Raw genomic sequence first — 24,111 nt, forward strand, 5'->3', positions numbered from 1 at the left:
AGCCAACTGGGCAACTTATGTGCTGAGATACATTAATATGGAGCTATGTAACCTTTGAAACTTGTATAGAGAGGATGCACGCCAGTCCTTTATATAGACAACAGGCGCAATACACACGAAATTCTCACGAGGCTATTGATTTTCCATTGCACATATTAGTCTCTCGAAACATAGGATCATGAATTATGCGATGTCCCAGCCCAACATTGTCAATATCGAACATAACACAATGATGTAGCCAAGACCTTTTGTAAGATGCTAGAATGAAAAGAAATATGTCTATGTCACCGATGCCTGGAAACAACCAAGTCAGGCAGACAAAAAAAAAAAAGAAAAGCCATAACGCGCCAGGACCAGCCAGGAAGAAAAACAGTCAAGAAATGCTCCAACGAGGACGAAAACACATCGTAGCCCTCAAATACAAGACAAAATTCGATGTCCCATTTACATCTGTCGCAATCCCTCTGCAAGACGCCGCTTGCCGAACTCCCAGGCATTCATTAGACCCTGTTCCGTGAGATCGATATTCTTCATGTTGGGTGCATCTGCCGCCGGTGCGCGGCTGACACGCGAAGCAATCATAACCGGGTCAGTCTCGAGGATGATTCCGTCGTCAATAGTCTCGTCAATGGCCAGGGCGACGAGGTCGTAGTTCTCGACGATAGTGCGCTTATCGGTTGCGCCCCTAATAACGATCATGTTAGCGCCAGTCGACCGAATTCCGATCAAAAAACATACTTGAATAAGATTCCAAGAGCATCCCGTAGTGACAGCACAACATTGTACAGCAGGACTTCGTTCTCGTCGGCGCTTCCGACAACGTACAGCATGACGTCGCTCTCCATCTTGAAGACTACAATACGGCCATCGTAAAGGATCACGTCGCTTGTGGACTTGTTGGTCTTCTCGAGGAGGCCCTTCTCGAAGGCACGCTGCTCCTTCACGGTCGGGTAGGGGTTGGCACCGGGGTAGTCAGTTGAGTTCGGTGCAGCGCCGGCGGGGGGGTGTGGTGCCGAGAAGTACTTTGCGAAGATGCGGGAGCCATCGTCGGCGGACATGACGAGGACCGCATTGACGGAGAAGAGGGAGAGTGAGCCTGGCATGGTGAATATTGTTGCGTCGGGGAGCAATTGGTGTAATACTGTCTTTATGATTGTTGATGCTCTCAACCGCCAATCTGGCCGGAGGCGGAGACGGACTAATGTTGTTCCGTCTTAAGCTCTACTATACGAACTGGGGACAGCGTACTTCAAAAGTGATGAGGAATAGATCCATACTTATTCCTCTAAGTTGTTACTAATTCTCAGTATGCTTCGGATTACTTGAGCTCTAGTTCTTTGCTATGTTATTGGTGTGTGGCAAGTTGATATAAATGAAGATATAACCATTCGTTGGCCCGTGTCCTCAGTTGTAATACTAAAACACTAGAATAAGATATAACTACATCTTGAGATTGGGGATATGACATAAAATGAGTGAAAAGACATCATCGTGAACGAGACATGGGGAATAATATATATCAAGATAAAACAGATAAACCATGATGTTTTATGGTCCTTTCGGAACCACATCGCATGGGGAAACATCATGGTCAGATCGCGTCAAAGAAAACATGAGAAATCGGGGTCCTTGGAATCCAGGAGGATTTCAAGACATAAAATTGCGTTATGTGCATCATAGGGGGGTATGGGTATGTTAAAAAAAAATGGTCCAAGACCAGGTTGAGATCACATCAAATCATACTGCCCAGAGAACAAGGCCTACTGGGGCGCCGGTTCATCAGTGTTGGAGCGATTCAACCACGGAATCCAGCTCGCGCGGTTTGCCTTCTTGCGTGCCGCTTCTTCCTCCTCCTTGATTCTAGCGGTTTCGCTGACAAGGCGTAGAGGACGTAACTTGTCCTGCTGCATCACAGCTCCAGTGTAGTTGTTCATGCCGCCACTGGATCGGGGAGGGCTGGAGGTAGCCCCGGTGGAGGCTGTATCTCCGTGAGGATCACTTGTGACACTAGGAGAGCTGCTGCGACCGGTTCGCTCCGGCTGGCTGGACAGGGAAGGTGCGCGGCTCATACTAGATATATAGCTTGCTGCTCCAGAGAACATGCTTTGGCGGGATCCAGGGCCCATTCCAGTCGGGCTGATAGGTCCGCCCGAGTTGCGTCCGCCCCGGTACATGTGACTAACGACACTAGCAGCATTGGGGTCGACTTGTTCCGACCGGGTGCGGCGATGGCTAGCTCTCACGGATTGCGTACGGAAAGGAATGCTTGGGGCAGTGTTGGGGTTCTCGTTGGGGTTATTCTGTGAGGGTTGTGGTGGAGGCATCATGCTGTTTGGGCGAGACCGAGGTTGGGTGGAAGGGCGGGAGGTTGGACCACCGACAACTGACTTGGCTCGTTGTAGGAGACTTTGTGAAGAGCCGTCATCCTTCTCCGGAGGAGTTGGGGGGAGCTCCTTTTCACTGCCCCCAGTCTTCGTGGTAGATGTTTCGTCATCCTCGTTCCGGTCCAGAATATGCTCAAATCCATCATGCATAAGCAGTCGGCTAATGATGCGCTCGATATAGAGCGTGAGGGCTTTGTTCTGGTCTTTGAGGGCCTTCACCTCTCCATCCTGCTGCTGAGCGCCTTCAGTTTCAGGGGCCTCATCCACGGATTCAAGCTCATCTGCTAAGGAACCCATTCCACCTGCGGACTCCTTTGAAGGGTTGGCATCTCGCATGAACTCGCCCTTGGCAAAGTCCCCGGTAAGAGTCTTCTCACTGAGAAGAAGTTGATAGCTTTCATTATCTTCCATCAAGCGAGCGTTGGCCACGCGTGCCTCGAGCAACTCTTTCTCTATTTCTCGCTGACGGCCACCACCGGCGTTCTCCATCTCGACGAGTTTGATCTGTGATTCGGCCAGTTCGAGGCGTAATGACTCGATAAGCTTGTCTTTCTGCAGGAGAAGTGTAGAGTTGTTGCGGGACGGGCTCCGCTCGAGGTGCGAGGAGGGCGCAAATTGACCATCCAAGTCCGGGGAAGACCTATTACGGAAGCTCGCTATAACGAGTGTTAGTCTCTAAATTAAATCATCGGCATTTGAAGGAGCGTAAGGGTCTTACAAGATCGGGACACTTGGCGATCTCCTTCTGCGTTCATGCGATCCTTCTGTGCCATCGCATCCTTCAAACGTTGAATAGTCGCCTGCATTTCTTCCTCTCGACTTGTCTGTTGTTCTTTCTCTTGGAGCATAGCGTTCCGTTCCGACTCGTGGTTTTGTTCCATATCCCGGATTTGGCGCCCTTGGTCCCGAATGTCACTGTTGAGGGCCTCGATCCGACTGTCTCGCTCATGAGCCTGGTCCTCCAACTTGGTTTGTTCACTGATCGCTTCATCGAGGCGCATTTGCAGTACGCCGAGCTGTTTTTGGTATTGCTCCGAGGCATTTTCGGCCTTTTGAAGTTGTTCCCGTAGTTCCTCGATGAGAGCGGCATTTTGAGCCCGCGCCTCTTCTTCGGACGGGTCGTTGGAAACTCGTGGAACGTTTGACATGCTGAGATTGGAACGACCTGGTTTTCTTGCAGCTGCGCGCGCGGAGACGGGAGTTGAACCTCTTAAGGAGGGAGAACGGTTGAGACCGTTGGCTGCACTGGGCGAGCGTGCATGTCCTCGTGTGGTGGACCCGTTGTTGGAGTGCGGATCTGCGGTTGGTGATTTGCTGGAACTGCCGGGAGTTCCAGGCTTTCGAGGCGTTGCTGACATGGTGAAAAGGGCCCAAGTCCGCTGATGAATGTATAAGAAAAAAAATAAAACGTATATAACCCAATATTATACTTCAATTGGGGGAGAGAAAAGAAGATTTCGGAGTTGCAAGTGTAATTAGGAGCGGTCAAAACTTAGTGGACACCTTGTGGAGAGCGCTTGTCTGGGAAGATTGCCAGGAATGCGGTTCAAAGCTGTCACAGATTGATTGCATGCCACATGGTTGATCGAAGTAAATTCATCGGAAACAATGGCCGGATGAATTGGAATGAGAAAGAGAAAGATGGTTGCAGACCTTCAAAGTTATCTAGGGAATGCGGATCCCTTACTGTATCTAAAAATACGCAACGGTTTTGGGGGCTGGATCAATACGAGAGGACTTTCTAAAAAAAGGAAAAGAGAATGGGATTTGCTGGATTAGAAGTTCGTTTTATTCAACTAGATATTATGGCATGAGCATGAAAGAATTAATACAGGCACATTTAGCCGTTTTGGAATAGGAGATGGTATCAGGACTTAGATGCAATCTCGGAATAATATATTCCCATCTCCACTCTCCGCTTGCATATTCCGGGCATACAACGTACATTGTGTAGTTACTCCTTGCACTTCTCAATTTGGGCCTAATTTGGGCCTATATGGTCAAGGCCCCCAACATTACCTCTCTAACACCAATCACAGCATTCTGCCTACTAATCCATCAGGTGATATCAGGTCATGGAGTACAGAGACTCTCACCCCCTAATGATGAAGTCTAGCAATAGGGGTCCTATCATGAGAATCGTACAAGGCCAAGCTAGTCATTGTCGCTACTAACAAGTCGAGCTAGACTACTCTTGTAATGCATGCAATGCTCGCCAAGACCCCAGGATATCATCTCTCAGGCAACCACATGAGGCACTTTCTTTGTTATCGCTCGATAGCCCAACAACATGGGCTGATACTCAAAATGGACAACAAATCAAGTTGGGTACAATCTGCGCCACCAACAATCAAATGCAGGTGAGTTGATCATGCTCCGGAACCTTTTGACTGGACTACAAGGGGAGCAAGAATGACAATGATGGATCAAGCTTCGGGTACTCCATACGGAGTAGAGAGATCTGGCTGACTCTTTATACATTAAGATCTATAGACCTAATTCAAGGGTGTTAGTACTCCTTCCTTAGAGCAATTTCCCTACCCCAGATAGTTCATACAAAGCAACTGAACGTGACCCTCAGACCTCCCACCCCCTGGAGTGGAGTGATTAAATATGCTTATAAAATACCACATCAGTACGAGGCACCGTGTACAGTTATTATATGTTTTGAACAAATAGACATAAAAAATACCTCCAGATAGATATACGGAGTACACAATAAGCTCTTCTAAGATTCTAAAGTTAGTATAGTTATAGCAACCTAATCATTCACGCTAGTCTGTTCTCATCGTGTCCTGCGCTCTTTCATACACGCCGACAGTAACCGCACTATGACATGCCCGTTCCTAAGAAACCTTTCTCTAATATATGTCTCTTTAATTGATTCCATTGGTAGCTAATACTAAATCTGTCAGGTGATACAATAGGAATGGATTTATGGAGTAGCGAATTCCGAAATTGCGGTGGAACTCCGATACTCCGAGACCCTGATGATGCTATGCTCATTTTCTGACCTTACCTGTGCCCCGAGGCAAAACAAAATAACATATTGACTTCTACGAATTAAGTCCACACAAAAATTGAGAAAAAGAACTTGCATTATGTAATGGTCTCGTCTCGTGCTAAAAGGCCGTGCTAATGCCATACTAGGACTTCTCGGCGTCGGAACGGCACACTTGCATCCTGTGAGCCTTGTCGCAAAGACAAAGTGCGGTGCGATCATGTACTGCCTGTATGCTCTCGCTGCCAAAGACGGGGTATTGCACATCGATGTGTGTACCATCCTGCACCTTTAACTAGTGCTAATAGGAGACGAGGGAACAAATATAGTCATGTTGATCTGTAAGTATACTTGCCCGGACTATGTCGGTATCACCGACTAATGCCAAAGGGGAAGGACGTGCTCACCCTCATCAAATACCTTGGGAACCTCTCTCTCTTGCTCCGAAGGGTTGCAATTAGAGGCAGAAAGTCCCTATACCATACATTCAACTCCTCGGACAAAGCCATCGCCGCCAGTGGGTTACTTAGGCCCCACCAATTTTGTTGGAGGGCTAGAAGATGAGAGCGACTTGATTTCCGATAGCGACCAACTGACCCAAAATGGAAGTGAGGGTTTTGCCATCTCTCCAACATCTTGGTGGGTAAAGAGGGCTATAGAAGTGTTTCGCAGCCTTAAAGACTTCTCTACCATCAAACATCTAATTCAAGAGTATTATGCTATCACACAAACTGTCGTCATTGCATCCCCGGTGGTACTCAGCGCCATCACGGAGATCGAGATCGCCTTCCGTGAAAGTCTCTCCGAGACCGCGACCGACCAAGAGCTCACGGCGCTCAGTACATGTATCATTCAGAACACGTCTAGTACGTTCAGGATACCCCCAAATATCACTGGGGCTACTTTTCACAAGTGCTTCACGGGATCATCTCTCCGGATGGAGATTATCGGAATCATCTGTGCTCTAGCCGGCCGGGCCAGCTACTTTGGACTATCTGGTAGCAGAGTCTCCAATGCCGAGTCTCTATCTCAATTATCTCGGAAAATGCTTGCTGCTTGCGATATTACTCTGCATATATGCAAGGACTTGACAACTCTGAATGAACTTACCCTATGGCTGGTCCATGAGAATCTCATCTTGTCAAGTTTAGTGTTGGGAGATTCGAGTGCGTCCTCGTTCTCAATCCTGCTCGCATAGCGGTCACCACTGACAAAACTTATTATAGGTTCTGTCACCTGGCAGCGCCTGGGGGAGCTCTCGACGAATATCTTTGAGCTAGGAGTTCATAGAGACAACGCTAGCTCGACTCCACTACCACGGTTTATTATAGAATCTCGACGGAGACTGTTCGCGGCTGCCTATCAAATCGACAAAAACATTGCAACCTTTCTCGGACGGCCACCACGAATCTCTTGGCGTCACTCGGATTGCTGTCTTCCTCTAGATATAGGAGATCATGTTCTAGCAGGAGACCCCGAACTTCTGGAGACTGCTCAAACATTTCTGGATGCCGACGGGTGGAATATCGAAAAAATCTACCAAAGAGCAACCTGGATACGATTAAGATTTATTATCAGCACATTTCGAGAAGAAATCCTGGAGCTTTCCTTTCAGAAACCGAGTGCGGAGAGGACCAATCAACTAATGCAAGTTCACTTCTATATCCGACCTAAAACAGTTCTGTCCCACCATACTGACTCTAACTGCTGCTATCCAGGGATGTATCTCGTCGCTGCAGTCAGGCCTGGGTCTCGCTGCCGGCGCATCTCCATTACACGCCTGACTGCTGGGGAACTGACCTCCCTCCCAATGTGAAATTAACGCTACTCATTTCCTACCTCGCTTACCTTTACAACGAGTTTTTGGTCCAAAGTCTTATAGACAAGGACTCGGGGGACACAAATACGGCGCAGCTGGACGTTAGCGCAACGATCCTCTCCACCGTCTTGACCTTGGGCCGACAATGGGAACAATTATTTGCCATCCAGCGTGACTTTACATGGATTGTGAGCAATACTTCGAACACCTATGTATATTTGCTTGTATCAATCAGCGTACTAAATTCCACTAGATTCTTCTTTATGGGCTGTCAGGTGCCAGCGTGCTAATTCGAGCATTGCAACAACAGGCCAAGACAGGTCAACCGATGCTGTATTCAGGGTCTCGGTCCTCTCTCATCCGCAACCTGAGTGTGTTCATCTCGCACCTGGAGTCTACGACCCGTCCAGGCCAGGCCAGCTTCTCCTTCTTCAAGCGAGCTGCATCTGTTTTCTCTCGTATCATCGATGAGATTTTGGAGCCACAATCTGAGGTATCCATGTCTTGTGGTGATATAGATAACACTTTGGAGATCGACCTCGATACCCCCTTTTTTGTCGACCTAGAAGGCATGGAACTTCTTGATAACCCAGATTTCAGGGCGTCTTTTGATCAAATGCTGTGTTGATGGTAGGGCGATTCTCTTGTGAATATAGTTTATATACACACTGAACCTTGAGTCAAGAATCGCCATCGGATCCGTACTTGCATTATATCTTATCAGATCATCTTGGCTATGTCTTTCCAAGGATTATCCGATGCAACCATCCCGGCCTTCGTTACTTGGTTCGCAGGGATCACGAGGTGGGGGCGAGAGTCGAGTTACCGTGACAATGCCTGCAACCTTGATTCGTCGCCGGTCATGAGGATGTTCAGAAAGACAGTCGCCTCTTGCACTGGAGGCTCAATGCCGGAAGCAAATCCTATGAACCCTGTTCTTCCGCCGATTGGATATTTACAACTAGAATCAGCGCCCGAATCTCGAGAGAAAAGACCCCAGAGCGGAACTCTAGGCGCGTAATATCATCCACCATGGAAAACTAAATGCCTCGGACCAAAAGGGTCCTCTGCGTATCATTCCCAAGTTCAGCTATGTTGCATATCTATATGAAAGTTCCGATAATATGAATCTAAATGTCTATGCCTCATTCCTCCTTCTATCAAGGAGAGGATCGTTCTCCGATACCCCTGGCTTATTCTCGGCTGATCTCTCCCGATACAGAACAAAGTGCTGAAATATAAAGATGAGATCGAATAGAACGGTGATGTTTCCCAGCAGAAATTTGGCAATGTTGCCGACAGCGCCTGACCAGTCCCCCTGCGAGGAGGCGTCCAGCACCAGCTGTATCAGCGATAGTATTGCACCGGATAGATCTAGCAGGATCGCCCTGATGGAAAACCCCGCCGTTGACTGCTGCCGATAATTCATCACCGCCTGAGGGGTGTATTTGACGGCTGTCAGGAACACCTTGATCATGCCGACCACATAAACCTAACGTGTATATTTCAGTCAGCGTATGCGGTCTAATTAGGGCTCAGAGGCCTGGTCGCTTTCTTACCACATCAATCCATTCCCACGACGCCGATACCAGAATCCACAGAACGGCTGGGGGTACCACCCCCAGGCAGCCACAGAAGACGACAAGAGTGGCGGTGCTCACCCGCTGCGGCTCGGATTTAAAGTTCCAGAACCGCGTGTAGAGGAAGTGACTGCCAATCCAACAACAGATCAGCGCTCCATGGAGGGCGTAAACAAAATCATTCCATTGGACAGTTGGTTTAGGGCTCTGCGGATGTCGTTGGGCATACTGGCCGCGCACTACCGTTGAAAAGAGGAAGCACCCGTTAAAAACAGTGTATGCAGACAATCCAAGCACATTAAGCAGAGCGAAATCGATAGAGAAGCCGTCTGTTGAACGCCGACGATGGTTGTGCAGGACTTGCGGGTAGAATGACAGCGACCACAGGATGGAATAGGCCCAGCCCAGGATTTGAGAGATACTTTCCGCCCAGGAGACATTGATCATGATTCATGGAAATAGTAAAATGAATAGAAACAGTCTCGATGGAAATTGAATGATGATCAACATTCCAGGTTTCGGAATAGACCCCGGAGTTCGGGGTATCCGGAGTTCAGCCTTTAGTTATCCTCGACGAGGGCTAAGATCGATAGGAAATTTGTTCCACTTATCTAGATAGTCATGCAAAACCTGCACATCCTCGTCATACTCTTGTGGAAGATTTCTAAGGAAAGTTATGTATCATGATGTTCTCAAGGCGGCTCTTTCTAGGGCCATTGGAATTGAAATAACGCATATTGAAACATACAACTCCCAGAAAATTGCAATTAATACATACCTCCTCACCATGTTACGAAATAACACTTCGTAACGGCTTAGAACTTCAAGTTCATGGCGGGTTTGTCGTGTATAACTCCTTGTCAAAAGCCAAATGCTGAAATGGGTAACGTTTGTCACTGCGTTGGTTGATGAATTGATGTCCATCTTGATCCGATTCCAAGCTTATGACACATATTAAGCTTCTTTAGGTTTATTGCGCTCAGCAGTTGGCGGATACATAGTGTTCCCTTCAGGGCAGTCTCTCCATCTTCTTCGTATCGTATCCTATACGTTGTACAGGGTACAGATGACGTGCTTTGTATGTACCTTTGTATTAGATCGATGTTTTGGATTACCAAGCATGCTAGGGCATGACTCGGAGTGCTCCGTATACGGAAAAGGAAATAGTAACTGAAACACAGGAGAATATATACAAATGTACTGGAATCGTTTCAAGTGCATCAAAGCGAGGGATCAGCATGATAGAGGTGGGCCAAAAATGGATTAGTGGAGAAAGCTATTGACCAATCATGAAGTGAGAAGGAATCTGGCTGGAGGCCTGAGCGCTCAGGCATTAATAGGGTTAAACCCTTTTGCCACAGAGTTGATTGGAAATCAAGACCCGTGACCACAGCGAAATCGACCCTCTTTTCTCTCTTCCTTCCCGAACCCTCGACAACCACCGACAACCTATACCCAGTTCGCAGGAAGTGCCATCACCACCCTTCCAGCACTCAAAATGGCCCGTCGTCCCGCGAGATGCTACCGCTACTGCAAGAACAAGGTGCGTGCCGATTTCACGAGCTTTTGAAGATTTGTGCGGATTATCTTGGTGGTGGGGAGTGTGCATCAATACATCGAGAACGATCACCTCGCCACGACGGGAATATCACCTTTGCTATGAGAAGTGATTCTCGTGGCACTGGGCTTGTGCATTTTGGATCTTTTTTTGGCTTTTTTTTCTTTTTTGAGATGGGCGGTTTTCGCTGACATCAGTCTTCAACATCCAGCCTTACCCCAAGTCTCGGTTCAACCGTGGTGTTCCCGACCCTAAGATTCGTATCTTCGATCTTGGTCGTAAGAAGGCCAACGTGGATGACTTCCCCACCTGCATCCACTTGGTTTCCAACGAGTACGAGCAGCTTTCCTCCGAGGCTCTCGAGGCCGCCCGTATTTGCGCCAACAAGTACGTTACTATCTCCGCTACCACATCTCTCGCCTGATATCCATGAACACAATCTCATATAACTTCCAATAGGTACCTTGTGAAGATCGCCGGTAAGGAAGGTTTCCACCTGCGCGTCCGTGTGCACCCCTTCCACGTCGTCCGTATCAACAAGATGTTGTCTTGCGCTGGTGCCGATCGTCTGCAGACCGGTATGCGTGGTGCCTTCGGTAAGCCCCAGGGTCTCGTCGCCCGTGTGAACATTGGCCAGATCATTCTGTCCGTCCGCACCCGTGACGCCCACCGTGCTACTGCTCTTGAGGCCCTCCGCCGCTCTCAGTACAAGTTCCCCGGTCGCCAAAAGATCATTGTCTCCAAGAACTGGGGTTTCACCCCCGTTCGCCGCGAGGAGTACCTCCAGCTCCGCCAGGAGGGCAAGCTCCGCCAGGACGGTGCCTACGTTCAGTTCCTCCGTGGTCACGGTACCGTCGAGGAGAACATGAAGCGCTTCCCCGTTGCCTACGAGAACGTCGCATAAATGTTGATGGGTTGATCAGAATATGAAGTTCAGAACAAAATACTTGAATGTTCTTTTATTGTCTTTACCTTGTCCCTATCTTGATATCAATCTCGTGCAATAGCAATGATGGAGTTCTTCCCAGGGTCTTTTCATTCGCTCGGCTATATTGCACTCGTAGAACCGTCCATCTACCTGCCCAGGTGAGGGTGGGCAGTACTGTAAACTACGTAATCTTTTCGTTCCCAGCAGGCGATATCTAAGCTTTTCCAACCATGCATGGACCATGTCAAGGTGCAGTGATTCAGTGGATATCAACAAGATCTAGCAAAAGTCTAGACCCAAACACGTGGTGGGCTTTGTTCAATGATCAAAGCACAGATGAAATAGGGCTAAAATATGGGTCACGTCACCAAGACTACATTATCATCCATCCATCATAGTTTTTTTGGTTGTATTGTTTTGTCTCTCAGCTTGTCAATAATTACATGCATGTAAATTATTGAAGAAGTTGGACATGTCGAGTGCAAAACTAAAAACAGATGGATATGTTTCTTGGGTACATAGTCAATATATATATCATCACGCGTTCTACATCTACTACTACTACTAGCACTAGATCAAATTCAAGTTTGCTTCTAGGAATTGCTAGATCGAGCCCTGTTCATTCATTTAATCCCCTATGTCCACTCTCGAAAAGAAAAGAAAAGGTCATATGGACATCAAAGTACATATAACCTCCTTACTCAGGAGCCGACCCACAACGTTCCTTGTGCAATTGTCCGGCAACTAAAGAAAAAAAATTAGCCACAGTCCTCAAACAGATCGAGTCTCATTTGAGACCGATTCAAAATTAAATAGCAACAAAAGCGGCATAGGTGAGGAGTACATACCTGTCAAGTCTTCCGGGCTGCAGGAAATCTCCAAACAGGTACCAAGCGTCTCCTTGAACGCTAGGCTTGGGCAAGTGCACTCGAAGTCCAACTTGGAAATGCAGCCTGCTACGTCGGCGGCATCGCTGAGACATCGATTCTGTTCAAAAGAAAAGACGGTTAGTCTTCTGGGTCGAAATCATACGCCCAGATGGTGACAGCATACAAGGCAGGGACTGGGATCCGTCAGAGACTCAGCGACAGTCCATGACAGGAAAGCAGCTAGCGGAAAGAAGATAGTGAGCTTCATTTTAGATTGATGAGTCGAATGTGTATATAGTAGCAGTGTAATAGGGCTGTTTAATGATAGAGGGCTTGGAATATATAACTGGAGGAGACGATGAACACAGGACGTCCTTTCTCGTTTTATCAATAGCCAATCTATATGCGTAATTTCAGGAGAGACAATGCATTCCGTATCATATCGGTATCTTAGCATCAACAAACCCGGTGTCTGGGCGATATGTGGAATGGGATTTGGAATGTGAGATCATCCAAGGTTTTGGAGATATCAAGACTAAAAAGCTAGATAATCGATTGAATACGATGCATATCTGGTACTTAATTATTCTAGAATAATATTTTGGCTTCATTAAACAATATTGAGACAAAACATACCTGACCTTGACTTGTGAGATGACTCCCTGCTGACAGGAGTGATAGATTTGAAACGACGGAAACATTCGCTAGATTATCAGTGGCATTATCAATGGGAAATACCACTGAGTGCACAGCCCCAATGTATTTCCATGTGCACGCATGCATCTTGCCTACTTTCTCGAAATGGCTCATGATCGGCTCCATTACAACTAGCTTTGACACTCGCACCAGGGCAGCATGCTATTTTGCCTGATCATTATTAAATAGTTCTTGTTTTCAGAGTAATGGGAAACAGTGCAAGTGGCCATTTGATTGATCTATAGGCAAGTCCGAAGAGCTTCCATTCAGCTTGATAGCCCAGGAGCAAGAAACTGAAAAACAAATGCCCAGTGATGCTTACGAAGTTGGACAATAACACGGGAGCATTCACATAGAGAATCGACTACGTACTTTTGGCAAGTTTCCTAATATAGAGCTCGCCAGATTGGTCATGACTTTTTTGAAGAGGTGTCGTATCGCCACAAGAAGATCAGCTGCAAACCGAGGAATTTCCCAAACTTCCTTGGCAAATAGGTGGGTTCTGCTCGAGACCAATCTCCCAAGAGATGTTTAGCTCACACAGATCGCACCTGGTGTCATCCTCTCCGTAAGTTGGCAGTGGAATGAATGTTTGAGGAGGTAGGTGGCGTGTCTATGTCAACCTTCCGACTAGAAAGGTCGGCTTTGGGAGCTTGTCAGCTTGTTCCATCCAGGTGATGATTTACACCCACATCTATGAAAAGAATATGTGGCGATATTCCGGGCCACGCCGTAATAAATGTCTCATATGACCCAACTTTGTCATGTAATATCATAGCATGTGTGCTCACACAGCTTAGGGAAGAGAACAATTCAAAGGTATTTTTCCCTCCTGCACACGTGGGCAAGGAAACTATTTCTAAACTGGCATATTACCTCGAGCACATGACATTTGTCATTGTATGTATGGGAGATTCCGAAGTGCATCCCCTCTCTTCTACTGTAGAACCCGCCTAGAGAAAACCTGGCTTATACATCTTAGGAACTTTCGCAAGATGTACCACGAGGACAGCTGGCCGCTTGTGCCGCTTTGCTATGTATTTCTCGATGTCTTCCTATATAACTTCCTTATATGTGCTTCTTCATACTATTTCGCCTCTTATTGGCATTGCGCCAGGGGATAAGAATCGGCAGTAAAATATAGAATATAGGTGGTAGAAAAGGTGCAAAATACGCAACTGGGTCTTTTACATATGTAGCATGAGAGAAAATGTCAAGCCAAGATATTGATATAGCATCCATGCCATCCATGGATGTCAATACTTCTTATAGAAAGCTGAAGTATATAAATAATGCGCAATGGCCGCTATTCCCGCTATTCCGAATTAGGACCCCGAGAGTAAACTCACGGGTCTTATTGGCTGGCTATCTATACCGCCCTTTGTTCCGCCTTTATCCAATATGTGAAGAAGTCGAATATCTTTGTTTCCCTATTATACACCATTCTTTATTATTTGATTCTATGCATGAGATAACCCCGTTTAAGTCATACAGCTACAAGTTTATATATCTACGCAGTGTTCATCATCTAGATACTACCTGAACGTGAGTGGGGTAGCTTTTTAGTTTTCTGCCACGCAGTATTAACTCGCATGGTCGATTTCCTCGTACAGCTAGTTCTAGCCCCGCATACGTCACCCTCAAAAATTCCTTTTCTCCTCACAAACACAGCCATGAAGCAGAGATTCTCGTCCTTGGACGTTAAGGTATATTTATAGCTACCTTGAAGATGATACCGTACTAACTGTCCCAGGTCATTACACAGGAATTGGCGTCGGAGTGCGTCAACCTCCGGGTGTCCAACATTTACGACCTATCTTCGGTATGTACCTTCGATTCTTTTTCTATCGTTACCACGGAATGATGAGCTGATGTGCTATTTTTCTAGCGTATATTCCTCTTCAAACTCGCCAAGCCAGACCATAGACGTCAACTCATCATTGATTCCGGTTTTCGCACTCATGTCACCCAATACTCGCGAACCGCGGCAACCACACCTTCGCCATTCGTAACCCGTCTCCGAAAGTACCTGAAGTCTCGTCGGATTACAGGCATCTCTCAAATTGGCACTGACCGTATCATCGACATCTCATTCAGCGATGGCGCATACCACATCTTCCTCGAATTCTTCGCAGGTGGTAACATTATCTTGACAGATCGCGAGTACAACATTCTTGCTTTCTTCCGTCAGGTTGCGGCCGGTGTGGGTCAGGAAGAGATCAAGGCCGGACTCAAGTACACTGTGTCTAATAAGCAGAACTATGACGGGGTTCCGGACATCACAGCGGATCGAATTTTGCAGACACTAGAAAAGGCACAGGCATTTTCTGCCCAAGAGGGAAATGCGCCCAAGAAGTCCAAGAAAAAGCCAACAGATGTTTTGCGAAAGGCATTGTCGCAAGGCTTTCCCGAATATCCTCCGTTGCTCCTAGACCACGTCTTTGCGGTCAAAGAATTTGATACTACAGTGCCATTGGACCAAGTCTTGGGGAGCCAAGATCTGTTGCAGGCCGTGAAAGAGGTGTTAGAAGAATCACAACGGATTTCGAACTCTTTTGATTCTGGCGACAGCCATCCAGGCTACATTGTTGCGAAAGAAGACACGCGGCCTATCCCGGAAGGGGAGACTTCATCAAAAGCCCCGAATCTGTTGTATGAGGACTTCCACCCTTTCAAACCTCGACAGTTCGAAAATAAACCAGGAATCAAGATTCTGGAGTTCGAGCGCTTCAATGCCACGGTCGACGAATACTTCTCATCTCTTGAATCTCAGCGACTCGAGTCGCGATTGACAGAGCGCGAGGAGGCAGCTAAGAAGAAGCTCGAATCCGTGCGATCAGAGCACAAAAAGCGAATCGATGAGCTCAAAAACGTACAAGAGCTTCACATCCGTAAAGCGGATGCTATTCAGGACAATGTTTACCGAGTCCAGGAGGCAATGGATGCAGTCAATGGACTGGTGGCCCAAGGGATGGACTGGGGTGAGATTGCCCGACTGATTGAGATGGAACAGGGTCGCGGCAATCCAGTGGCGCAGACCATTAAGCTGCCCCTCAAACTGTACGAAAACACGGTCACACTACTTCTCGGAGAAGCCGGCGATGACGAGGATGAAGACGAGGAGTTTTCTAGCAGCGATGAATCAGACTCCGACTCGGAGAAAGAAGCAGAGCAAGAGAAGGGCCGTGCAGAACGAGAGTCTAAGCTTCTGACCATTGATATTGACCTTGGGTTGAGCCCATGGGCGAACGCATCGCAATACTATGACCAGAAGAAGCAAGCCTCAGAGAAGGAGCAAAGAACAGCCCAGTCGTCCACGAAGGCACTGAAAAGTCACGAGAAAAAGGTGACGATTGACCTCAAAAAAGGCTTGAAGAAAGAGAAGCAAGTACTTCGACAGGCTCGCACGCCATTCTGGTTCGAAAAATTTATCTTTTTCATTTCTTCGGAGGGTTACTTGGTTATAGGGTATGTGGCCCCATTCAGCACTATTTGTGACATCTACTGACATTAATAGTGCACGGGACGCTATGCAAAGCGAATTACTGTACCGGCGTTATTTGTCTAAGGGCGATATCTTTGTCCACGCTGACCTCGAAGGTGCTACGCCAATCGTGGTGAAGAACCGACCTGGTAGTGCAGACGCTCCAATCTCTCCTAGCACATTATCTCAAGCAGGTAACCTCTGCGTCGCGACTTCAAGTGCTTGGGATTCTAAGGCCGTGATGTCTGCTTGGTGGGCGCATGCTCACCAGGTATCCAAAACCGCAGACAATGGTAGTGGAATCCTGCCCACGGGTGTTTTCCAAATTAAAGGAGAGAAGAACTTCTTGGCCCCATCGCAACTAGTGCTTGGATTTGGTATTATGTTCCAAATCAGCCAGGAAAGCGTTCGAAACCATAAGCAGCGATTTGACACACCTGACGTTCCACAAGCTGCTATAACTCCTACAGATGAGACAGAGGCTTCTAAGCCCAAGGACGCCATGGAGTTAGAAGCTTCAGGGCAGGCGGATGCTACCGAAGAGGTCACTGAAGTCACAGACAAGGAAAACGCAGAGAAGAAAGATACAGAGAAGGAAGATGCAGGATCCGAGGAGGAGGATGAAGACGACAAAGCTGCCACCAGAAACCCTCTCCAGCGTGGTGATTCCGGGCTCGCCTCTCAACCAATTCAAGAACCGGAGTCTGAGTCTGAGCCGGAGCCAGAAGCCGCTGAAGATCAGCTGGAGGGAGAAGAGGCTACATCCACTGCAGGTCAAGACTCTGTGTCCGAGCAAAATGAAGAAACGAGCCTGAATGCTCGAGAGCGACGTACCTTGCGACAAGGCAAGCCGCTTGACCGCTCCGGCGAGCAAGAAGCAGCTGCACCACGCATCGCGCCCACTCGCGGCAAGCGAGCGAAGGACAAGCGCGCTGCTGCCAAGTATGCCCATCAAGATGAGGATGAGCGAGAACTTGCTCTTCGCTTGGTGGGTGCCAATAAGGGCAAAGCCGCTAAGGCAGCTAAGGCAGCTGAAGCAAAGGAACAGCGTGAACGAGAGGCCGAGGCGCAAAGGCAGCGACGACGGGCTCAGCATGAGCGTGCCGCCGAAGCTGAGCGCAAACGCCAGGCCCAATTCACGGAAAATGGAACGGATGATTACAATGAGGAGACAGCTGCCGCCGAAGCTGCAGATCTCACTTGGATTCCAGCCTTGGTGGGTACACCAACTACAGATGACGAAATTATTGCTGCTATTCCTGTATGTGCTCCATGGGCTGCCCTTGCACGCTACAAATACAAAGTTAAGCTGCAGCCTGGCTCCGTGAAGAAGGGCAAGGCCGTCAAGGAGATCATTGGTCGGTGGGTATCTGAGACCACCACCGGGAAGGTCAAGAAAGAGCACGCTGAAGATCTTGGTATCTCTCGTGTTGATGCCGAGCGCCTCCGGGAACGGGAGGGAGAGCTCATCAAGGGCTGGAAGGATACAGAGATTATCAACACTATGGTTGTGGGCAAGGTACGCATCATGACTGCAGGAGCTGGAAGTGCTGGAGGTGGTGACAAGGGCAAGGGCAAAGGTGGAAAGGGTGGTGGTGGAGGTGGAGGTGGCAGAGGAGGTGGCAAGAACAAGAAGAAATGATTGAGTTCCATGTATACAGCTAAAAGATCGCATAGATTAGAGATTTGGATTCAATCCAACCAGGTTATACCCGGCAAGATATTGAATCGATGTAGTTATACCAAGCTTGGTCTGTTTATGCCAACTGCTCAGCCACAACCCCGCTTTGAGTAGTTCATCTACACTTATTTCAACCTCATATCATCAATGATTATTAACTTCTATTCTCCTAATTCTATTGCCAATAACATAGTTGTCGATGTGACGGGTGTTCCTGATACGATGAGTCATCCGACGTCATCGGGATCTCGAAATTGATTTTCTCGCGATCTTCCATATAGGGCCTCTTATCGCTTCGAACGGCATTGTGCATAATGATAGTCGATCGTGTACCCTAAAGACGGCATTTGATCCTACGCTCAAGAAAAAGAGTTTGCCCCGCGCAATCAGAACCCGGACCCCTCGGGCATCATTTCGCCCCTCATCTGGTAGTGTGTGCGCCTGTATGGTGCGTCATTGAGGTCTTCTCAAACACCACGTTGTTTTTTATTCGCGCTTCTGCCGGCCACTGTCAGCGCAGTTGTGCCAGATTCTTGACCACGATGTCTACACAAACGCGAGTTGCCCCCGTTCAACGGCTCAGCCAAGGGCCCGGCGATTTATCTTTAGCGGAATGGTGGGAGAAAGAGCGTAGCCAAAAAACACCAGAATCCAAGGCCATCGAAGAAGCCGCCAACCTTCTTCGGTCTAGTGACATCCCCATCGCCTTTCCTACAGAGACAGTATATGGCCTAGGAGCCGATGCCACTCGCAGTTCTGCTGTCCAAGGAATCTACCGTGCGAAACAGCGGCCCTCGGACAACCCGCTGATTGTTCATGTCGACTCAATCGACATGCTTGGGCGTCTGCTAAACCCCACCTCTCAAGGCAGCGCTGGCTCAACTAAAATGCCGCAAGTCGGCCTCCCCTCGATCTACAAGCCTCTAGTCCATAGATTCTGGCCCGGCGCACTGACAATCATTCTACCCAACCCATCCGGATCCCTCCTGGCCCCGGAAGTCACATCCAGCCTGACCACATTCGGCGTCCGCATCCCCTCTTCCCCACTGGCGCGTCTACTCATCCACGCAACAGACCGTCCCCTCGCAGCGCCATCTGCAAACGCATCCACCAAACCCTCACCAACAACCGCGCAACACGTACACCACGATCTGAAAGGCCGCATCGAGCTGATTCTCGACGGCGGCGCATCCGGCGTTGGCGTTGAGAGCACCGTCGTCGACGGGTTATGCGACCCACCAGCGATTCTGCGCCCTGGTGGCATCGGCATCGAGGAAATCCGGAAATGTGAAGGATGGGAAAATGTAGTAGTCGGCTACAAAGATGGCACGCTAGATGTGAAAGAGGTTCCACGCGCACCGGGCATGAAGTACCGCCACTATTCGCCCAAAGCACGGGTCGTTCTCTTCGAGTCGGCATCCAACCCAGCTGGGGTGATGAAGCATGTCCAAAAAGACTTGAAAGACTCAGCCGTTGGCGCACAGAAAATCGGTATTATCCGCACACGGAACTGGAAGCTCGGCCTGGGGCTCGCTTCAGAAGATGACATCGCCAGTACTATGAACCCTGTGTCTTCTGCCATTGACAATGTCGTCAGTTTCCCGCTCCCCGTGATGGAGAATGGATTCTCCAGTAGCTGCACAAAGATGGCGTATGATTACTATCTTGGCTCAGATGCAGTTTCCATCGCGCATGGCCTCTTTGCCGCCCTACGCGGGCTAGATGAGCTTGATGTCGATGTTATCTACGTGGAAGGAGTGCCAGATAGCGAGGGTGACCTGGCTGCAGCTGTCATGAACCGGCTACGAAAGGCTGCTGGTACTGAAATGCGGGTTTAGCCCTGTAGATGGGTTACGATTACGTATATTCTCTTTATATCAAATTTGGGGGGTTTTTCGGGGTTTAGATAGAGGGCTGAAAAGTGTGAATATTAGATTCAATTAAAATTAACATACAATATATTGCATATCATACGTTTTACGTGCACGGAGTGTGTAGAGGAGGTATGATTGGAGCTTCTAGGATTTGGTAGATGTTGATCTTTCAATGTGGAATTCGGAGACCTCCGGGGCAAATCTCCATGGACCTAATTTTGTGATTCAAAATGATAAGACACTGCTGTGTCACGAAAACACCCGCGGGGGAAACGGGAAACTCGTCCGACACTTATATCTGTCCCCGCATCTAGAAAATCTTTGCATCCAAAGAACATTACTCACTACAACCAACAATGTGTCAGTCTCCTTCACACGAGTTCCTCAAGGACCTCCCTAAGTGTGAGCACCATGTACATTTAGAGGGCACTCTTGAGCCAGAACTCATCTTCGAGCTCGCGGCGCGCAATAGTATCACCTTGCCAGCAGACCCAGTCTATACCTCGGTCGAGACACTCAAGACACGCTATGAGCACTTCAGTAACCTGGACGACTTCCTACACTTCTTCTTCGAAGGCATGGCCGTCCTCCGCAAAGAACAAGACTTCGCCGACGTAGCCTGGGCATACTTCCAAAAGGCGCACGCAGACGGCGTCCACCATGCAGAGGTCTTCTTCGACCCGCAAGTACACGAAAGCCGCGGTATATCATACGACACCATCGTCTCAGGCTTCGCGAAGGGGTGCAAGCGCGCCGAGACCGAGCTCGGCCTGAGCACACGACTAATCCTGTGTTTCGTGCGGCATCTGCCCGTCTCGTCGGCCCAGCAAGTCTACGAGGAGTTATTGGCTCACCGACATTTTGAGTCTGGTGTTGTGCATGGACTTGGATGGTCTTCTTCAGAAGTCGGCCCGCCGAAAGACATGTTCCGTGAGATCTATGCGTCAGCCGCGCAGAAGAATATCCCGCTCACGGCGCATGCTGGCGAGGAAGGTGATCCAACTTATATCAGCACTGCGCTTGAGCTTGGTGCCCAGCGTATCGATCATGGTATTCGGCTGGTTGAAGACGAGGAGTTGATGCGACGTGTTGCCCGTGAGGGTATCTTGCTTACCGTCTGCCCGTTGTCGAATGTGCGACTGCGCTGTGTCACCTCTGTGAAGGAGTTGCCGATTCGGCGGTTCTTGGAGGCTGGAGTCAAGTTCTCGATCAATAGTGATGATCCTGCTTATTTTGGTGGTTATATTCTTGATAACTACTGCGCTGTGCAGGAGGCGTTCAACCTGAATGTGTTGGAGTGGAGGATCATTGCGGAGAACAGTGTGCAGGAGAGCTGGGTTGAGGATTCGCGCAAGGCGGAGATACTGGCAAGTATTGAGGCCCATATCAATGAGTATACACGGATGCACACTATTGCTGTATAAATCCCGATTGTTGGTGTATAAATTGGTTTTCTGTTTGAGTTGTGGTTGTGGACGTGAGCGGTGCATCTGATACCCTGTGTTTCAACATTTTGTATACTATTTTTCAACTGAAGTATATACCAGGAGCATATAATGTTAAATATTCATGCGCATCACTTCTCGGTCGATAAAGTACCTTGGAAGATATTTGAACCTCGAGGGGCGTAGTTGGGGTCACTGATGCCTTGCAAGTCAGGCCCAATTGGATCTATGACTCCGCACTTGTGCACTTCATGTCCGACAGAGTCAGCCCTTCTCCACGACACAGTATTCCATGCCCCAAAACAACCTTCGTGGTACCTGGAGCCTCACCAGGTCTACTTTCCGGTCCCAACTACGATCCCAAGTACCATATACCCCGCGTCTAGTATCGTGCTTCGCAACCAACCCAAGAACGAACCTCCAGCAAAGCACAGGGCTACTCAATCTTTCTGAACAAAACCACAGACGGAACTCCACCTACCAAAAGCCCAAGATGTCCACTTCCTCCCTTCCAGACCGCTACAAGCTCATCTTCTTCGTCCCGACCGCCGACGCGGAGAAATGTAAAGAAGCCATCTTCGCTACAGGCGCCGGGTCATTCCCAGGCGGGAAGTATACCAATGTTTGTTTCCAGACTGTTGGCACAGGCCAATTTCTGCCCAATGAGGGCGCTGACCCAGCGGTCGGAGCTGTCGGAGCTTTGGAACGGTGCGAGGAGTTCAGGGTCGAGATTATGTGCCTTGGCCGGGACGTTATGCTGAAGGCAGTCGATGCCTTGATCTCGGCACATCCGTATGAGCAGGTGGCTTATGAGGTTTATAAGATGGAGAACGTTTAGCTGGTCGACTGAAGATGTGGTTGCTGGGATGCGACACTATAAAGTGATGCAATTGGGACAATAATCATGTTATTTTGCTTTGTCGGTTTTCCAGTATGTTCTTCAAGGAATGTCAAGTTTTAATGAAACAATTGAGAGTATCCCTGTCTCAATATATGAATGTTGAGTTGATTGTGTTGAAGGGAAACTGTATGATAGCGGATTGGTAAGGCGGTAGTAATCCCTGGATGCGGATTGGGCCAGGGCCCGCCCCGAGTAAAACGCCTCGTCAACTCGACTTCTCCTCCAACCTCCAACCTCATCTACCCCCAATTGACCCTCACTCATCGCCCGCGATGGCCTCTAAACTCTTCTCAGTCCCGTGGGTCGGCCGCCAGTTGGTTCATCAGCTCCCCAAACCCCAATACAGAGCCTTCTCAGCTGGTTCGCAACGGTTCAGCGACTCCCTTTCGGTGGTGCGTATTCCTTTCGACCCCTCTTGTCCTTCAGGCGCCAATTGCGTCTCCAGGTTTAGGAATTGAAGTCTCGTATACTGACTATAACTTTCTCCAACAGCACCGCAACAAGCCCAACAACAACCCGAGCCTCCCGTTCAAGTTTTCCGAGCAGAACCTCAGACTCGCCGATGAGATCCTCAAGCGCTACCCTCCCCAGTACAAGAAGGCTGCTGTTATGCCCCTACTTGACCTCGGTCAGCGCCAGCACGGCTTCACCAGCATCAGCGTCATGAACGAGGTCGCTCGCATGCTCGAGATGCCCCCGATGCGCGTTTACGAGGTTGCGACCTTCTACACCATGTACAACCGCGAGCCGGTTGGCAAGTACTTTGTGCAGATCTGCACTACCGTAAGCACTTGAAATAAACATTATTCCCTGCTCATCCTAATTCGCAATCCATCAGACCCCATGCCAGCTCGGCGGCTGCGGTAGTACCGCCATTGTCAAGGCCATTACCGAGCACCTCGGAATCACCCCCGGCCACACTACCGAGGATGGTCTCTTCACATACATCGAAGTCGAATGCTTGGGCGCTTGCGTCAACGCCCCCATGGTCCAGATCAACGACGACTACTACGAGGACCTGACCCCAGAGTCCATCAAGTCCATCCTGACAGCCCTTAAGGATGCTGCCACCGCTACCGGTGCCGGCGCCGCCACCAAGATCCCCGCCCCTGGTCCCGCGAGCGGGCGCGATACCTGCGAGAACAGCGCCGGCCTGACCAACCTGACGGAAGTTGTGTGGGACCCGGAGACCATGATGCGCAAGGACAATGCATTGGACGCCGCGCCTAAGCAATAGAAAAGCACAAAGAAGAAAGATTATTAAAAAGAGCTCTTCATTGCCGTGGGTCAATTCCGGATGGGGAGGATATTATAATGGTTGTGATTTTTTTTCGAATGGACGAGCAAACGCCGCCTTGGGGCACTGCGGTCAACCCAGGGGATGATTAGAGGCCACTGCGCCCTTCGCCCTGAGGCGCCCTGAATGATAACTCTTGAGGCGTCCTATTTTTTTTGTCTGTCTACAACATACCATGTACAGTACGTTTGTTCCTGGTTCTTACTGGTGTGGAGCCTGGATCTTCATCCGGGCCTAGTCGCTGTGGGATATCGGCAGGACCAATCGCAGATTTTTTTTCCATTATTCGCTTTTTCGTTTTCTAGCTGTTGGGCTTGTAGATATGAGTAAGTGTGCAAGGTGGTACTCATTCTCCTGGCATGGGGGGATCTATTGCATTGCATGGTATTACATTCAGGTTATCCGTTACCTGAGTTAGGGCTACTATGTACTTACATTGCAATTCCAGGTATGTCTTCAACTGGTGTCTTTATTCTTCACGCACGACTTACCTACCCTCGACTTTGTTCATTCAAGCGAGAAAGTATGTAGATCCATTAATGGACCTAGTAAGTTTTGGTTTCGTCCCAATGATGCAGTTGTAGACCAACGCTA

The 24,111-nt window shown here is 48.8% G+C and overlaps 10 protein-coding genes across 10 annotated transcripts; 7 read left to right on the forward strand and 3 right to left on the reverse strand.

Annotated features, from left to right (window-relative positions):
* Window positions 1–444: 444 nt before the first annotated feature.
* PGRI_005230 (coatomer subunit zeta) lies at window positions 445–1,103 on the reverse strand (the record flags this gene model as incomplete). Its single annotated transcript, XM_040788236.1, has 2 exons — window positions 445–685; window positions 739–1,103. The coding sequence occupies 2 exons, from the start codon at window positions 1,101–1,103 to the stop codon at window positions 445–447; spliced, it is 606 nt and encodes a 201-aa protein (XP_040652008.1).
* A 657-nt stretch (window positions 1,104–1,760) lies between these two features.
* Window positions 1,761–3,742, reverse strand: PGRI_005240 (uncharacterized protein; the record flags this gene model as incomplete). The annotated part of the gene is made up of 2 exons (XM_040788237.1): window positions 1,761–3,040; window positions 3,103–3,742. 2 exons carry the CDS (start codon window positions 3,740–3,742, stop codon window positions 1,761–1,763), a joined length of 1,920 nt encoding a protein of 639 aa, XP_040652009.1.
* Window positions 3,743–5,766: 2,024 nt separating this feature from the next.
* PGRI_005250 (fungal specific transcription factor domain-containing protein) lies at window positions 5,767–7,832 on the forward strand (the record flags this gene model as incomplete). The annotated part of the gene is made up of 5 exons (XM_040788238.1): window positions 5,767–5,906; window positions 5,971–6,551; window positions 6,612–6,903; window positions 7,104–7,392; window positions 7,458–7,832. The coding sequence occupies 5 exons, from the start codon at window positions 5,767–5,769 to the stop codon at window positions 7,830–7,832; spliced, it is 1,677 nt and encodes a 558-aa protein (XP_040652010.1).
* A 510-nt stretch (window positions 7,833–8,342) lies between these two features.
* Window positions 8,343–9,231, reverse strand: PGRI_005260 (putative L-cystine transporter; the record flags this gene model as incomplete). Its single annotated transcript, XM_040788239.1, has 2 exons — window positions 8,343–8,696; window positions 8,764–9,231. 2 exons carry the CDS (start codon window positions 9,229–9,231, stop codon window positions 8,343–8,345), a joined length of 822 nt encoding a protein of 273 aa, XP_040652011.1.
* Window positions 9,232–10,282: 1,051 nt separating this feature from the next.
* Window positions 10,283–11,246, forward strand: PGRI_005270 (60S ribosomal protein uL16; the record flags this gene model as incomplete). Its single annotated transcript, XM_040788240.1, has 3 exons — window positions 10,283–10,327; window positions 10,554–10,729; window positions 10,802–11,246. 3 exons carry the CDS (start codon window positions 10,283–10,285, stop codon window positions 11,244–11,246), a joined length of 666 nt encoding a protein of 221 aa, XP_040652012.1.
* A 3,262-nt stretch (window positions 11,247–14,508) lies between these two features.
* On the forward strand, window positions 14,509–17,961 carry PGRI_005280 (putative DUF814 domain protein; the record flags this gene model as incomplete). Its single annotated transcript, XM_040788241.1, has 4 exons — window positions 14,509–14,541; window positions 14,589–14,657; window positions 14,724–16,303; window positions 16,353–17,961. 4 exons carry the CDS (start codon window positions 14,509–14,511, stop codon window positions 17,959–17,961), a joined length of 3,291 nt encoding a protein of 1,096 aa, XP_040652013.1.
* A 581-nt stretch (window positions 17,962–18,542) lies between these two features.
* Window positions 18,543–19,838, forward strand: PGRI_005290 (L-threonylcarbamoyladenylate synthase; the record flags this gene model as incomplete). Its single annotated transcript, XM_040788242.1, has 1 exon — window positions 18,543–19,838. One exon carries the CDS (start codon window positions 18,543–18,545, stop codon window positions 19,836–19,838), a length of 1,296 nt encoding a protein of 431 aa, XP_040652014.1.
* Window positions 19,839–20,230: 392 nt separating this feature from the next.
* On the forward strand, window positions 20,231–21,298 carry aah1 (adenosine deaminase; the record flags this gene model as incomplete). Its single annotated transcript, XM_040788243.1, has 1 exon — window positions 20,231–21,298. One exon carries the CDS (start codon window positions 20,231–20,233, stop codon window positions 21,296–21,298), a length of 1,068 nt encoding a protein of 355 aa, XP_040652015.1.
* Window positions 21,299–21,812: 514 nt separating this feature from the next.
* On the forward strand, window positions 21,813–22,157 carry PGRI_005310 (uncharacterized protein; the record flags this gene model as incomplete). Its single annotated transcript, XM_040788244.1, has 1 exon — window positions 21,813–22,157. The coding sequence occupies one exon, from the start codon at window positions 21,813–21,815 to the stop codon at window positions 22,155–22,157; it is 345 nt and encodes a 114-aa protein (XP_040652016.1).
* A 335-nt stretch (window positions 22,158–22,492) lies between these two features.
* PGRI_005320 (complex I 24 kDa subunit family protein) lies at window positions 22,493–23,457 on the forward strand (the record flags this gene model as incomplete). Its single annotated transcript, XM_040788245.1, has 3 exons — window positions 22,493–22,612; window positions 22,713–23,003; window positions 23,059–23,457. 3 exons carry the CDS (start codon window positions 22,493–22,495, stop codon window positions 23,455–23,457), a joined length of 810 nt encoding a protein of 269 aa, XP_040652017.1.
* Between the last annotated feature and the right edge of the window lie 654 nt (window positions 23,458–24,111).

The sequence above is a fragment of the Penicillium griseofulvum genome (genome assembly GCF_001561935.1).
Source record: "Penicillium griseofulvum strain PG3 chromosome Unknown contig_79, whole genome shotgun sequence".
In the NCBI taxonomy this organism is placed as follows: Eukaryota; Fungi; Ascomycota; class Eurotiomycetes; order Eurotiales; family Aspergillaceae; genus Penicillium; species Penicillium griseofulvum.